The 14,321-nt window shown below is 41.5% G+C and overlaps 1 protein-coding gene across 1 annotated transcript in view; it reads right to left on the bottom strand.

Annotated features, from left to right (window-relative positions):
* The window catches only part of ALMS1 (Alstrom syndrome protein 1), a 249,438-nt gene extending 240,861 nt beyond the window's left edge, over positions 1–8,577 (bottom strand). The window contains exon 1 of the mRNA XM_011980691.1: positions 8,128–8,577. Coding sequence (XP_011836081.1) covers positions 8,128–8,472 — 345 coding nt within the window. The 5' untranslated portion in view covers positions 8,473–8,577. The remainder of the gene's footprint in view (positions 1–8,127) is intronic.
* Positions 8,578–14,321: the final 5,744 nt, after the last annotated feature.

Genomic DNA, 14,321 nt, shown 5'->3' with positions numbered 1-14,321 from the left:
CAGATGATTAGGCCAGGCACAGTGGCTCATGCCTGCAATCCCAGCACTTTGAGAGGCCAAGGCAGGTGGATCGCTTGAGGTCAGGAGTTCGAGACCAGCCTGGCCAACACTGTGAAACCCCATCTCTACCAAAAATAAAAAAATAAGCCAGGCGTGGTAGTGCGCACCTGTAATCCCAGCTACTGGAGGCTGAGGCAAGAGAACTGCTTGAACCCAGGAGGCAAAGGTTTCAGTGAGCTGAGATCGCACCACTGCTCTCCAGCCTGGGCAAGATTCCATCTCAAAAAAAAAAAAAGGACCAGATGATTTAACATCAAGATGACAATACTCCCAAATTGATCTACAGATTCATCACAATCTCTATCAAAATATTAGCTGGCTTCTTTGTAGAAATTGACAAGCTAATCTAAAATTCATATGGAATTGCAAGAGGCTCCAGAATGACTAAAATATCTTGAAAAACGAAAGCAAAGTTGGAGAACTCCCCCATTTCAAAACTTACTATAAAGCAATATGAATCAAAAGAGTGTCTCCTAGTCAGGCATGGTGGCTCACACCTGTAATCCCAACACATTGAGAGGCCGAGGTAGACAGACGGCTTTAACCCAATAGTTTGAGACCAGCCTGGGCAACATGGTAAGATTCCATCTCTACAAAAACTACAAAAATTAGCTAGGCATGGTGGCATGTGCCTGTAGTTCCAGCTACTTGGTAGGCGAGATAGGAGGTCCACTTGAGCCTAGGAGGTGGAGGCTGCAGTGAGCCAAGATTGCACCACTGCATGCACTCCAGCCTGGACAACAAAGAGACACCTGTCTCAGGGGAAAAAAAAAAAAAAAAGTGTCTCCTAGCATAAGGTGGGCATATAGATAGATGAAATAGAATTGGGAATCCAGAAATAAACCCATATATCTATGGCTAATTGATTTTCTACAAGGATAATAAGACAAATCAATGGGGAAAAGAAGAGCCTCTATAACAAATGGTGCTGCAAAAAGACAAACTGCCTATTCTTCCAAGTGGGAGCTAAATAATACGTACACCTGGAAGGAGAGTATGGAATGACAGAGAATAGAATATTGCAAGGGTGGGGAGTGTGAGAGTGGGGTGGATGAAGAGAAATTACTTAATGAGTAAACATAGGCTACTCCAGTGACGGAGACACTAAAAGCCCTGACTTCACCACTATGCAATATATCAATGTAACAAAATTATACTTGAACTCTATAAATTTACATAAATAAAATTTTAAAAAAACACAGTGCTCGATAGTCACAAAAGAATAAAGTTTGAACCCTTTCTTCACATCATACACAAAAAGTAACTCAAAATGGATCAAAGACCTACATGTAATAGCAATACTATAAAATCTCAAAACATAGTAGGTCTTCATGACCTCATATTTGTCAAGGGACTGTATCTTGTCAATCCCTTGATTGATAAGGGATTATATATGTAATATGCATATATATAAATAATATACATAAAGAATTCTCACAATTCAATAGTAAAAACACAAATAACCCAATTAAAGAATGGGCAAAAGACCTGAATAGCTATTTCTTCAAAGAAGACGCACAAATGGCCAAGAAGCACATGAAAAGATGCACGAACCACAAGGGAAATGCAAATCAAAACTACAAAAAAGTCAGGTAATAACAAGTGCTGATAAGGATGTGGAGAAAATGTAACTCTCATACACTGGTAATAGGAATGCCACTTTGGAAAACAATCTGGCAGGTCCTTAAAAGGTTAACAGAATTCCATATGTCCCAAAAATTCTACTCCTAGATATACATCCAAGAGAAATGAATCCATATGTCCACACATACACTTATATAAGAATGTCTACAGTAGCATTATACATAATAGACAAAAAGTAGGGAAAAAAAGGTCCATCAACTAATGAATGGATATACAAAGTATCACATATCCACATAATAAAATACTATTCGGACATACAAAGTAATGAAGTGCTGATACATGCCACATCACAGGTGAATCCTGAAACCATTAAGCTAAGTGAAAGAAGCCCAGTCACAAAAAAACGACATATTATTCCACTTATATGAAATGCCCAAAATAGATAAATCTATAGACAGAAGGTAGATTAATAGTTGCATACGGGGAATGGAAGATGGGGGATATTAGCTAAAGTGTATGGGGTTTCTTTTAGCAGTGATAAAATGTTCTAAAATTGACCGTGATCATGATGGCACATATCTATGAATATACTGAAAATGGCTGAATTGTGCAGTTTAAATTAAGGGTGAATTGTACAGTATGTGAATGATATCTCAAAAAAGCTATTAAAATGTTTTTAAGGAAGTCAATTAAGCACTCAACACAAGGAAATACACACACACACACACCTCAAAGTAAACCTAAGGAAATAGTAAAAGATGAAAACTGAACTTATTATCAAAATTAATTAATTTTTAATAATTAAAAAAATAAACAGCAACAGAATTAAACTTAAATCAAGAGCTGTGTCCTTGAATGAAAAATAAATTAAATAAACCCCTACCTAGTCAAATCAGGAGAAAAATAAAGCATAATTACACAAAATTGGGAGTGAGAAGTGAAAATAACCACAGAGGCAAATGAAAAAATAAAGAATACTGTGTGGCACTCCATTAAAATTAACTAGAAACCCTTACTGAAAAGAATGATTTCCTAGGAAAATTACCAAAATTAACCCAAGAAAAGAGAACATATATATACTACAACCCTGAAAGGAATCCAGAGATAGTTTAAATGGTGATATCTTTCAAACATACAAGAAAGAAAAATTCCTTTGTACTTACACTGTTCCAGAAAAACAAAAATCATCCAAGTACCTTTTATGAAAATGGCATAATATTGATGTCAAATTTGATAAATACTGGCCAAGAAAACAAAAAACAAAAAGAAAAACATTTAAAACCATTATCAAATATCTGCAAATAAAATCTAGCAGTTCCTCAAGAGAAAAGCACACTACGACTAAATAGTTTTTATCCTAGGAACACAAAACAGGATTAATATTAATAATAAAATGCATATGAATAGGTTAAAAAAATAAATTGTGCAATGTAGATGAATTTGGAGATGGGGAGCAGAAACGGAAGAGGTTCAGCCTGTGTTCTCTCCTTTGAAACTGTAACCTGCTGATGGGGGGATGTTGAACTCTGGGTGGGAGACAGAGGTTAAGAGGGAAGATGGGGAAAGAAGCTGACAGAGAGGAAACTAAAAAGATTTCCAAGCACTGTTGGGCCGGGTGCAGTGGCTCATCACGCCTGTAATCCCAGCACTTTGGGAGGCCGAGGCGTGTGGATAACCTGAGGTCAAGAGATTGAGACCATCCTGGCCAACATGGTGAAACCTCGTCTCTACTAAAAATACAAAAATTAGCTGAGCATGGTGGCGCGCATCTGTAGTCCCAGCTACTGGGGAGGCTGAGGCAGGAGAATCACTTGAACCCGAGAGGCGGAGGTTGCAGTTAGCCAAGATCACGCCACTGCCACTCCAGCCTGGTGACAAGAGCGAGAGACTCTATCTTAAAAAAAAAAAAAAAAAAAAAATATTTCCAAGCACTGCTGATGACCCAATTAAAAGTTAGAGACCAAGAATTTCTAGTGATACCAACCCAGAGAACTGAATTATCTTCCCGAGCACAACTCAGAAATTCAGGTTGAGGAATTATAAGAAGTGTTTGAATGGTCTGTAGAACCAGCATAAAAACAACATGAGGCTCTGAATCACTGCCCTCTTAAAAAGACTTAGCTGTAAGACTGGTCATATTTTGCTTCAAATTTAAACAGTATCATAGCTTAACTCAGTCTCAGTAACAGGACTACAAACTTAATCACTGCCTTACATAACACCACTATAACTCCCTTTTTATCTAGTGAGATATAAGAGTAAATTGAGTAACAAAGTTTTGTCATTTAACTTGAGAGTAAACTGGATGAAATTAATGTTTCCTATTATTTGATCTCATCCTCTAAATACACAGCATTAGATGTTATACAACACATCTAAAAATTTCATAGTTCATAAATTTCTAGCAAGAAACATACTAAGCATTTTCTCCTTAAAACACTTTCCAACCTATGCCAGTAAGTTTCAATATGCCAGTGAACTAAAGGAAAACGTATCTGAATACTCATTGTATCATCGTAAATCTACCTTTAACACAGAAAATCACCTATATATTCTATATATTATCATATATTCTCTCAGGTAAATAAGAAAATACCTAATTTCTCTCAGGGGAAAGAAAAAACTGTGGGGAGGAAAAAAATACTCTGGACTCTCAGAAGTAAGATTTTCTATTACCCATAGATAGCTCACTATTAGTGGCCAGGCACAGTGGCTCCTCTAATCCCAACACTTTGGGAGGCTGAGGCAGGCAGATCACAGGTCAGGAGTTCAAGACCAGCCTAGCCAACATGGTGAAAGCCCATCTCTACTAAAAATACAAAAATTAGCCAGGCATGGTGGTGGATGCCTGTAATCCCAGCTACTTGGGAGGCTGAGGCAGGAGAACTGCTTGAACCTGGGAGGCAGAGATTACAGTGAGCCAAGATCGTGATGCTGCACTCCAGCCTGGGTGACAGAGCAAGACTTCGTCTCGGGAGGGGAAAAAAAAAGATAGCTCATTATTAAACAGGATAATAATTTTCTCACATTGGCTGTATGTAAAAGAGGGTTAGCTTAAAAATTCCTCCTCTAGGTCCCTATCTCTCACCATATGCAAAGATTAACTCAAGATGGATTAAAGACTTAAATATAAGGCCCAAAACTATAATAATCCTAAAGAATACTCAGAAAAAAAGTTTATGATTAAGACCTAAAAAGCAAATGCAACAAAAATAGAAACAGGCAAATGGAACTTAAACTGAAGAGCTTCTGCACAGCAAAATAAACTACCAACAGAGTAAACAGACAACCTACAGGATGGGAGAAAATATCTGCAAACTATGCATCTGACAAAGGTCTAATATCCAGCATCTATCTATAAGGAACTCAAACAAAACAACGTGAAAAAAAAAAAAAACCTACTAAAAATCGGGCAAAAGATTGAACAGACACTTCTCAAAAGAAGACATACGAGCGGCCAAAAAACATGAAAAAAATGCTCAACATCACTAAGCATCAGAGAAATGCAAATTAAAATCACAATGAGATACCATTCACACCAGTCAGAATGGCTATTATTAAAAAGTCAAAAAACAGATGTTGGCAAGGATGAGAAGAAAAGGAAACAGGTATACACTGTTGTTGGAAATGTAAGCTGTTCAACTCCTATGGAAAGCAGTATGGAGATTTCTTGAAGAATTCAAAACAACTACCATTTGACCCAGCAATCCTACTACTGGGTATCTATCCAAAAGAAAATAAATCATTTCATCAAAAAGACATCTAAGCCAGGCACAGTGGCTACAACTGCAGTCCCAGCACTTTGGGAAGCCAAGGCTGAGTATCACTTGAGCCCAGGTGTTCTAGACCAGCTAGACTCCATTAAAAAAAAAAAAAAAAAAAAGTCTGTGCTCATATGTTTATCACAGCACCGTTCACAATAGCAAAGTCATGAAATCAACCTAAGTGTCCATCAACAACTGAATGGATAAAGAAAATGTAGTATGTATTAATATACATCATTGAATATTATGCAGCCATAAACAGAATGAAATCCTGTTCTTTGCAGCAACATGAATGGAGCCCGAAGGCTATTTATCAAGTGAAATAATTCAGAAACAGAAAATCAAATACCACATGCTCTCACTGATAAGACAAGTGGGTACAATGCATATACAGAGACATAAAGATAGAATGGGTACAATAAGTACACACAGACATAAAGATGAAAATAAACAGACACTGGGGGCTCCAGAAGGAGGAGAAAAGAGATGAAAAATTACCTATCAGGTACAATGTTCACTATTTGGGTGAGAGATTCACTAGAAGTCCAAACCTAACCATTACGCAGTATATCCATGTTAATTACGCGCATATGTACCCCCAAATCTAAAATTAAATTAAATTAAAATTTTGTTTAAAAAACTCCTCCTCTAGGTTTCAAGATAAAGATTTGAATATTAGTAGTTATTCAAGCAAGAAGTCACAGGACAAAATAAAAGTTAGGAGACCTAGTCAACAAGTGTGGCTTTAATTATGGTTTCTATGTAGATGACTTACAACTTGGAATCTCTAGCCCAGACTTCTCCTTCAGTCTTCAAAACCAAACTCATAATCTTAAGATCCACCCAACCAATTCCAACACCTACTCACAGCCACCACCCCCACCAAAAATCTGGCCATATCTTAATATTGGCACAACCATTCAAACAACAACCTAACACCTGGCTACTTCACCTTTCACATCCCATCCGTTATTATGTATGATAATTTTGCCTCTTAAATATCTCTCAAATCAGTCCACTTTTCCCTGTATTCACCAACACTTCCCTATTCCAAAATTTCATCATCTTTTGCCTGGAAATGCTGCAGTGGTCTCCTAATTTATGCCCTTGACCTATGACTACTGCTCCCCATCCCACCTTGCTATCACAGCTGTTCTGCACTCTGCTATACACCTGATCTTTCTGAAACACCTATCTTATCATACATCTCCTCCTTTCAAATATTTTTGTCAACTTCCCAAAGCTCCAGAGATAAAGCCCCTAAATCCTTGGCATAGCACACAAAGCCTTGCAGTCTGTGCTCAAACCACATTGGCTTCTGGGTCCTGGAAAATGCCATGCTCTCTCTCACCAACAGTATCTTTTCATGTGTTTTTCCCTCAACTAGAGGGCTCTTTCCCTCCCCTTTGCCTGATTAACCTTAAACTGTCTTCAGATGTCAGCTCTAGCATAACCTCCTCAAGGCTTTCCCAGCTTCACTGACACGGCCAGATTATCTTACTTTATGCTTTCATAGAATATTAGCACATACTAGCTTTACTTTCATCTATATGATCATCTGAAATCTGTCTGCCTCCCTGTCTAGGCCATGAACACGAGGAAGGCAGAGACCAAAAATGTCTGGGTTCACCAAGGTTTCCTTAGCACCCAGCACAATGTGTGGCACATGGTGAATCCTAATAATACAAGTTCAATGAATTAAGTACCCGCTGTTATATTCACCAGACAAAACAACTACTGTTCATTAGTGACAAAACTCTACACCTTCACTGTCTGTGATGATGGAACTGTTCCATTATCTGCTCTGTCCAATGTGGTAGCCACTAGCCTAGTGTGGTTGCTGAATACTTGAAAAGTGCTAAGAACAGACGCATGGAATTTTTCATTTTATTTATTTTTAACTCTTATTCAAAACTGTAATAGTTTTCTCTTTAATTAAGATATAAAAAGCCACACGTGGCTAGTGGCTACTGTACTGAACAGGGCAGGTCTTGCTCCTCGAAAAGCAGTAAGTTAAAAAAGAGGGTAAGGGCAGTAAATAAATTGGAGAGTTATTTTCAGAATGATCTTCGGGGGGCCTACCATGAAATCGGCTTTCTTCATTGTGCATTATCTGCGCTTTCTAGTTTTCCAGACTGTTGGGAGCCACATCACAAGCCTCTAGCATTCCAAGCCCCTCCTATCGGCTGGGGAACCCCTTTATTGCTACAAATGATTGTCCAGAGGAGGAAAACCTGCGGGGAGCCTCTCCAGACTAAGTGATCGCGCGGTGTACATTATCCACACTGCTCCCTCAGGGCAGTCCTGCAATTCAGTCAAGCTAATCTGTTCACTGTCTCCCCAACAAGATGCTCCCCAGGCAACCTCTCGCTCCGCTCCTACACCGCCTTTTCCCTCCTTCAGGGCTCGACACACCCGCGGTCCTCTCTCAGCGTTTCTCACCCCCACTCACGGGGAATGCAGACTCCCCTGAACGTCTGTGGGAGTTCAAAAGGCCCAAGACCCACCGAGGGGGAGGAAACGAGAAGTCTTTGCCACAAAGCCTTGGAGACGCGGAGCAGCCTGCGGACACCTAGGCTGGAGTTGGGGCCGCCTACTAGCCTCAGCCGCGCGCGTTTTCTCCGTCAAGCTGCGTGACCGGCGGAAGGGCGGAGCGCTCGGGACCCAGCCTCCACCCTCCACTCGCCGCGGCTCCACAGTCCTCCCCGGCCCGCCTCACCTTCTCCAGGGAGGTACGCTCGCCCTCCGAGTAGCGGTGCCTCGGAGGCGATGGCAGAGGCAAAATCCTGCCGGGGTGCGCCTGCAGCCAGGCCTTGGCCTCCTCGTCCTCCTCGTCCTCCTCGTCGTCTGTACTTTCCAGATGCTGGTGCCCGTAGTGAGAGTCGGAGTCCAACTCCCGCCCAGCCTCTTCCTGCACCTCCTCCACCACCACGACGTCGTCCAAGTTCGTCGCCGCCGCCGCTGCCTCCGCCGCAGCCGCTGTAGCCTCCTCCTCCTTCTCCTCCTCCTCCTCCTCCTCCTCCTCCTCCAGCTCGCCCGGCCATGGCAGATCCTCGGGCTCCATGTTGGTGTCTCGCTCTGGGCGGCAGAGGAGGAGGAGGGAGGGGGGAGGGAGGGGATGGGGAGAGACCTGACTGGCGGTTGTGGCCCAGCGTAGGCGCAGTGCCGCCCGCCTGGGCGGGGCCGGGAGACCGCGCGCGCGTTGCTAGGGACGCCGCGCGGGGCCCGGCGGGAAGGCCCCAGGGCGGAGATTTGCGACAGGCGACGCCGCCGCCTCGCCGCCGTCACCCGCCGGGACCTTGCGAACTGTACTGTAAGCTCACAATAAACCGGGACTGGGTGCTTCCCGGGGGCGCAGAGGGCCCCGCGCGAGGACAGGGTAGTTCTCGGCTGGGGTGGAGTTTTAGCCCCTGCACAGAGAAGAGATCAAACTCTAGGACGTACCCGTTATAATCACACATGCAAATTATAAAGTTTTAAAGGTTGAGTACCTCCTAGTGTCAGGCTATATGGTGGGCGCTTCAACGTAACCGTGGAAAAGTGTCACGGGTTGTTAGATTAAGAACTGGGCACGGGCATCAGAAAGATCGGAGTGTGAATCCTGGCATCACCGCTTAAAGCGATGTGACTTTGTGTCTCCATAACGATGATAATAGGCCATCGCATAGGATGGGTGTGATAATTAAAGGAAATAATATGAAGGACTTAGTGATAAGTTGGTTATTGTACAATAACTCATTAGATACTCACGGTTCTGTGAGATAAGTATTACTATTTCATGTATGAAGAATCTGAGGCTCAAAAAATTAATTTGCCCAAAGTTTCTTACCTAGTAAGTGGCTGACTCAGCATGCCATCCCAGGTCCTCTGTTAGTGTAGGAATTGCCCTGGCCTAGACCAACCAGCTGATAAAGGGTAACAGCGCAAATATTTATACGGATAGTACATATGTTTTGGTGGTTCGACAATGATTTTGGAGTTCTTTAAAAACAAAGATTTCCTGACCGCTTCAGGAACCTCTAAAAAATGAATGGCAAATTAAAGTATCTTGAGATGCCATGTAACCAAACACCACCAGTACCCCAATAACCTATGGGGAAAATTTTTAAATTAAAATTTTAAAAATAATAATAATAATCTTGAGATGCTTCACTGTTACCTAAGGAAATACCCATAATTAAAGTGGAGTCCAGCAAAAAGTCTTCATAGTATTACCCACAATAGAAGAGATACATTGATAATGATGCTGAACCAATGTTGGTGGGGCAATTTTAGAGTTATTGCCAAGGAGGCATATCTTACCTACCTGTCAATGACCCAATCCTGGCAAAACTATAAAGATAGAATAAGAACTGGTGCCCAGTCTTGGAGTTCTGTTGAACACTTCTAAATGGACTATGAGTACATTAGGGTTATTATTTATTCTTAAGGGGTTTAGGGGTTCTCCTTGCTGGAGACCTATTACTGTAATGGTAGAAAAAAATTGCTTAATTTTGTATTTCTGAATGTGAAATCTCAATGTTTATCTCCAGTAAGAGGACACACATTTCACTGATATTAAATAACTCTGTAAAGTTTTACCTTTTTAGAAACTCTGCTATCTTTTTGCATCCACAAATTTCAGGAAAGATAAAGAGAACTAATAGAATTCTAAAAAATAGTTTTCAAAGCTCTCTAATTTCCGAAGCCCAAAGTACTTCTATTTGCCTTCGTGACAACAGGTCAATCCATTCTAAGACCCATAAGTTATCTCCTGAGTTAATAACAAGCTTCCTCATGTATTTGTGAATTACTTCCACTACTAGATACTACTAATATAAGCTGCTATCACTAATTGCTGCAGGGGACTTATAAGAGAACTCCTGCTTTATCAACAGCAGTTAGAAGCTGCATTCTTTAAGCACCCACCTAAGCAGCCTCTGAAGTTAGAGATCTGGTCTTCTGAAAAAGCATTAGTAAACAATTTCCCTTGAGCCTCAATGCAAAAAAAAAAAAAAAAAAAAAAAAAAAAAAAAAATTGTCAGGTACTGTCAACAACTGACCCAGCAGTAAAACTACAAGACATTGATCCTTGGATTCCTATTACACAACTAAAAAGACATGCATCATTTTCTCCTGGCGACCGGACATTCCATTCTGTTGGAAGACCTCAAACTGAAGATTCTTGGGACTTCCCCAGAAGCTACTGACTGCAGAAATGGGTGGTTTATACCCAAGACAATAGGACAAGATTAATTTTCTGAGTCTTGGGCATCTTTTACCCTACCACTAATCTTGCGTATTGCATTTTGACACCCTTGATTAACTAACAAATTGACTTCTCAGGGAGATAACCCTTATCTTCATCCTGTTACTTTTGACTCCCTATATTCTGCTACTTAAAATAAACAATATTTAGCCAGGTGCAGTGGGTCATACCTGTAATTCCAGCACTTTAGAAAGCCAAGGTGGGAAGATCACTTGAGACCAGGAGCCTAACTAACCTAGGCAATGTAGCAAGACCCCCATCTCTACAAACAATAAAAAAATTAGCTGGGCATGGTGGCATGTACCTGGAGTCCCAGCTACTCAGGAGGCTGAGGCAAGAGAATCCTGGGAGCCCAGGAGTCCAAGACTGCAGTGAACTGTGATCATGCCAGTGGGCAATAAAGCGAAACCCAATCTCTGTAAAAAAAAAAAAGAAAGAAAAAGGAAGAAAGGAAGGAGAAGAAAGAAAAGAAAGAAGGAAGAGGAAGGAAAGAAGGAAAGGAAGGGAAAGAAAAAAGGCAGAAAAGAAACACTTCTCTCTGGAGTGTTTTTATCAAACCATAGCTACTGCTCTTAAGGAATTGTTGACAAAATTTAATAGATGTGCTTTCATAGACTTCATCAAGTAGATTTTCTTCTGTAGGTCACTTCTGGTACTTAAGCATTCCTCACAAAATTCATCCCAAACTTCAGTCTCATAAAAATTGGACCTTGACCTACACTTCAACAGAATGTTTCCCTGAAGTCATTATAATCCTATGAGAAAAACCTACCCCTTCAGGAATAGAAACTAATATTGGGGCTATTCTTGAAACACTACTCAGGTCGTTCTCTTCCAAAACATTCCAGCCTGCTTTGGAGAAACCTGTTTAACTTCATCCAAGAAATCTGCTTATCTTGAGGGAAAGAAAGTTGGCTTGTCCCTGATGTGCTAAATAGCCATTATCCTCCCAATACAGTCTGTACTCCCCTAGGGTACTACTTCCTTATGGGAATATCTGGCTTGCACACTAACCTATTCTTTATATTGAAGCTAACTGTTAGAGACCCTCCAGTGCTTAAAATTACCACCCCTCCAGTAGACTGTGTTTCTCTGAGAAGAACACCCAGAAACCAACCAAATGAAGCAAGTACAGAATCACAGACTACTTGGGATAACTCCCAGTAGGGATAACCGGCTCACTTTTCATGGGTATTCTGTGAATGAAATTCCCACAACAAAGGTAATACAATAAAAAAGATGTCCAAAAGGGGTCTCTGACCTTAGCAGACCCCATCGATGGCAAAACTTCTGCTATAGCAGCTCAGAAAACCACTTAAATTTGAAGTCCTTAGCCAGAGTTTTCATGGATAATCATATAACCCTTGATTTCTTCTTAGCTGGCCAAGAAGGAGTTTGTATTTAGCAGCACTTGTCGCCATAGTCACATACTTCAGGGCCGGTAGAGCATACTACAGAGCCAGTAGAACATAAGTAAACTGAAAAGAGAAAAGCCTCCTGGCTCCCTAAAAACAGACTCAGCTGGATTCTGGGGCATGTGTTCATTGCCAGGACTTTATAATTTGGGCCTCTGGCTTCAAGACTTTTTACAAAGATGGATAATCATTTTGTTTCTGGTAATTACTTCTTTTGCACTTGGTCGATGTATCCTGTCCACAGCCCTAGTTTCTGCACAGCCATTGTCATATTGTATGATTCAACAAATCCTACAACAGAAAGTGTAATTAACCCAACTACAGACCACATCCTCCAGATCAGCATAAATTTAGCAATAGTGAAAATCTGAATACCATAGATTAATGGTCCTGTGGCCTGACTTTGTCTGCCCTTGACCAAATGGAGGACTCAGAAAATAAATCTAGGGTGCCAGGGAACTGATGTGACACAGGTAACTAAGCCTCAGTGTTGTCACAAGCTGGCCTGGCATTCACCATCATCCCTCAGTATTCTCCTATTGAGCATAAACAATCTCACAGAACACCAACATCACACAAGGTCTTTCTGTGACTGAAGAAACAAGACATGACAAGACCAGTTCATAATCTTGCCTAAGCACATACAAAAACAACGTTACTGTGAAAATCAAACACCTCCCTTTTCCAGTTAATTTGATTGCTGCTTTTTAAAATCAATTATAACTCTACCATCACTGTGGTTTTTTTTTTTCCACTGTCACCTAGGCTGGAGTGCAGTGGCACGATCATGGCTTACTGCAGCCTCGACTTTGTCGGCTCCAGTGATCCTCTCACCTCAGCCTCCTGAGTAGCTGGAACCACAGGCGCGTGCCACCATGCTCAGCTAATTTTTTTTTTTTTCGGTAGAGATGGAGTTTCGCCATGGTCCCCAGGCTGGTCCTGAACTCCTGGGCTCAAGCAATCCACCCGCCTTGGCCTCCCAAAGTGCTGGGGTTATAGGCATGAGCCACTGTGCCAAGCCCATCACTGTATTCTTTTCTTCTAGATAAAATTTGTTAAGATGCCCAATCATGGAATTACTCCCTCGTCTTGACAGCATCCAATTCACAGAAAAGCAATGGCCTTTTAAACTTTCCCCCTAAAATCACCTAACACAAGGCAAATCCTATTAACTCCTAATAACATCCCGATACGGAGGTATCTCATGATCTCCCGTGGTGTGTGTTCTCCCTTGTTGCAATGAATAGTGAAACCAACACTTTGTTGCTAGAGAACATTGACACGTTAAACTAAAGGAAGCAATTACGTAAGTTCTAGTTTTACGCTAGTTTTTATTTTTATCTTTTTTTAGGCATAAGGTCTTACTATGTTGCCCAGGCTGGACCCAAACTCTTAGGCTGAAGCAATCCTCCCACCTCAGCCTCTTGTGTAGCTGGGACTACAGGCACATGCCTACACACAGCTTGCCAGTTTTAAACTTCCCATGAGGGGAATGCGTTCCTAGTTACCAGAATCCTGGTTTCCGTCCTGAAGCACAGTACCTCCTGATCAAAGGTTTACTGAGTACTTTCTAGGTTCCAGGCACTGTGCTAGGAAACAGGAATGTTGTCTGCTGGTACCAACCTACTATGGCCAAGCAAGTGCTCCTGGCAATGTTTCCTTCTAGTAGCAGCAGGTATTAAGATGCTGCTGCCAAAAGGAGCTGAGGGTCCTGAGAATGGGAAAAGATAGGTGGAGGCCCATACGGAGCATGAGACCTACCCATATACTTTGAACAGAGGATCCTATACCTGGGACTCATGGTGCAGGTTCCTGGCTATCAATCCCCATAGCAGGACTGCACTAGATGAGTGTATAAAAATGCCAGACAACTCAAAATGGAGCAGATTCCCGCTGCCCCACATCTAACTTACCCACAGGCCCAAGAGAATGCTCAGACTGGACTTGGCCTTCTCATGGTGCAGCCCTTTCTTCATCTAGGAGCCAAAAGGCAATGAAAGAAGGAGCAATTATGCCCTCCTTTCCTCCTCCTACATCCATTGTTATTGCTGCCACCACCTCCTCCTCCTTTTGCTTCTCTTCCTCCCATCCTTGTCTTTCTTCTTCTTTTCTCTCTTTGTTTGGATAAACAAAGATGATAGACGAAAAAACCTGTCAATTATAGAAAAAATATCTTAACTGAGGTTTGAGAAGGCAAGCATAAGACAAAGGGCAGACATCAGGAAAAAGTGAAGGAACTGGTCATTAAAA

This window comes from Mandrillus leucophaeus, unplaced genomic scaffold (genome assembly GCF_000951045.1).
Source record: "Mandrillus leucophaeus isolate KB7577 unplaced genomic scaffold, Mleu.le_1.0 Scaffold216, whole genome shotgun sequence".
NCBI lineage: Eukaryota > Metazoa > Chordata > Mammalia > Primates > Cercopithecidae > Mandrillus > Mandrillus leucophaeus.
The sequence above is the reverse complement of the archived record's forward strand: the minus strand, read 5'-3'. Positions and strand labels throughout refer to the sequence as shown.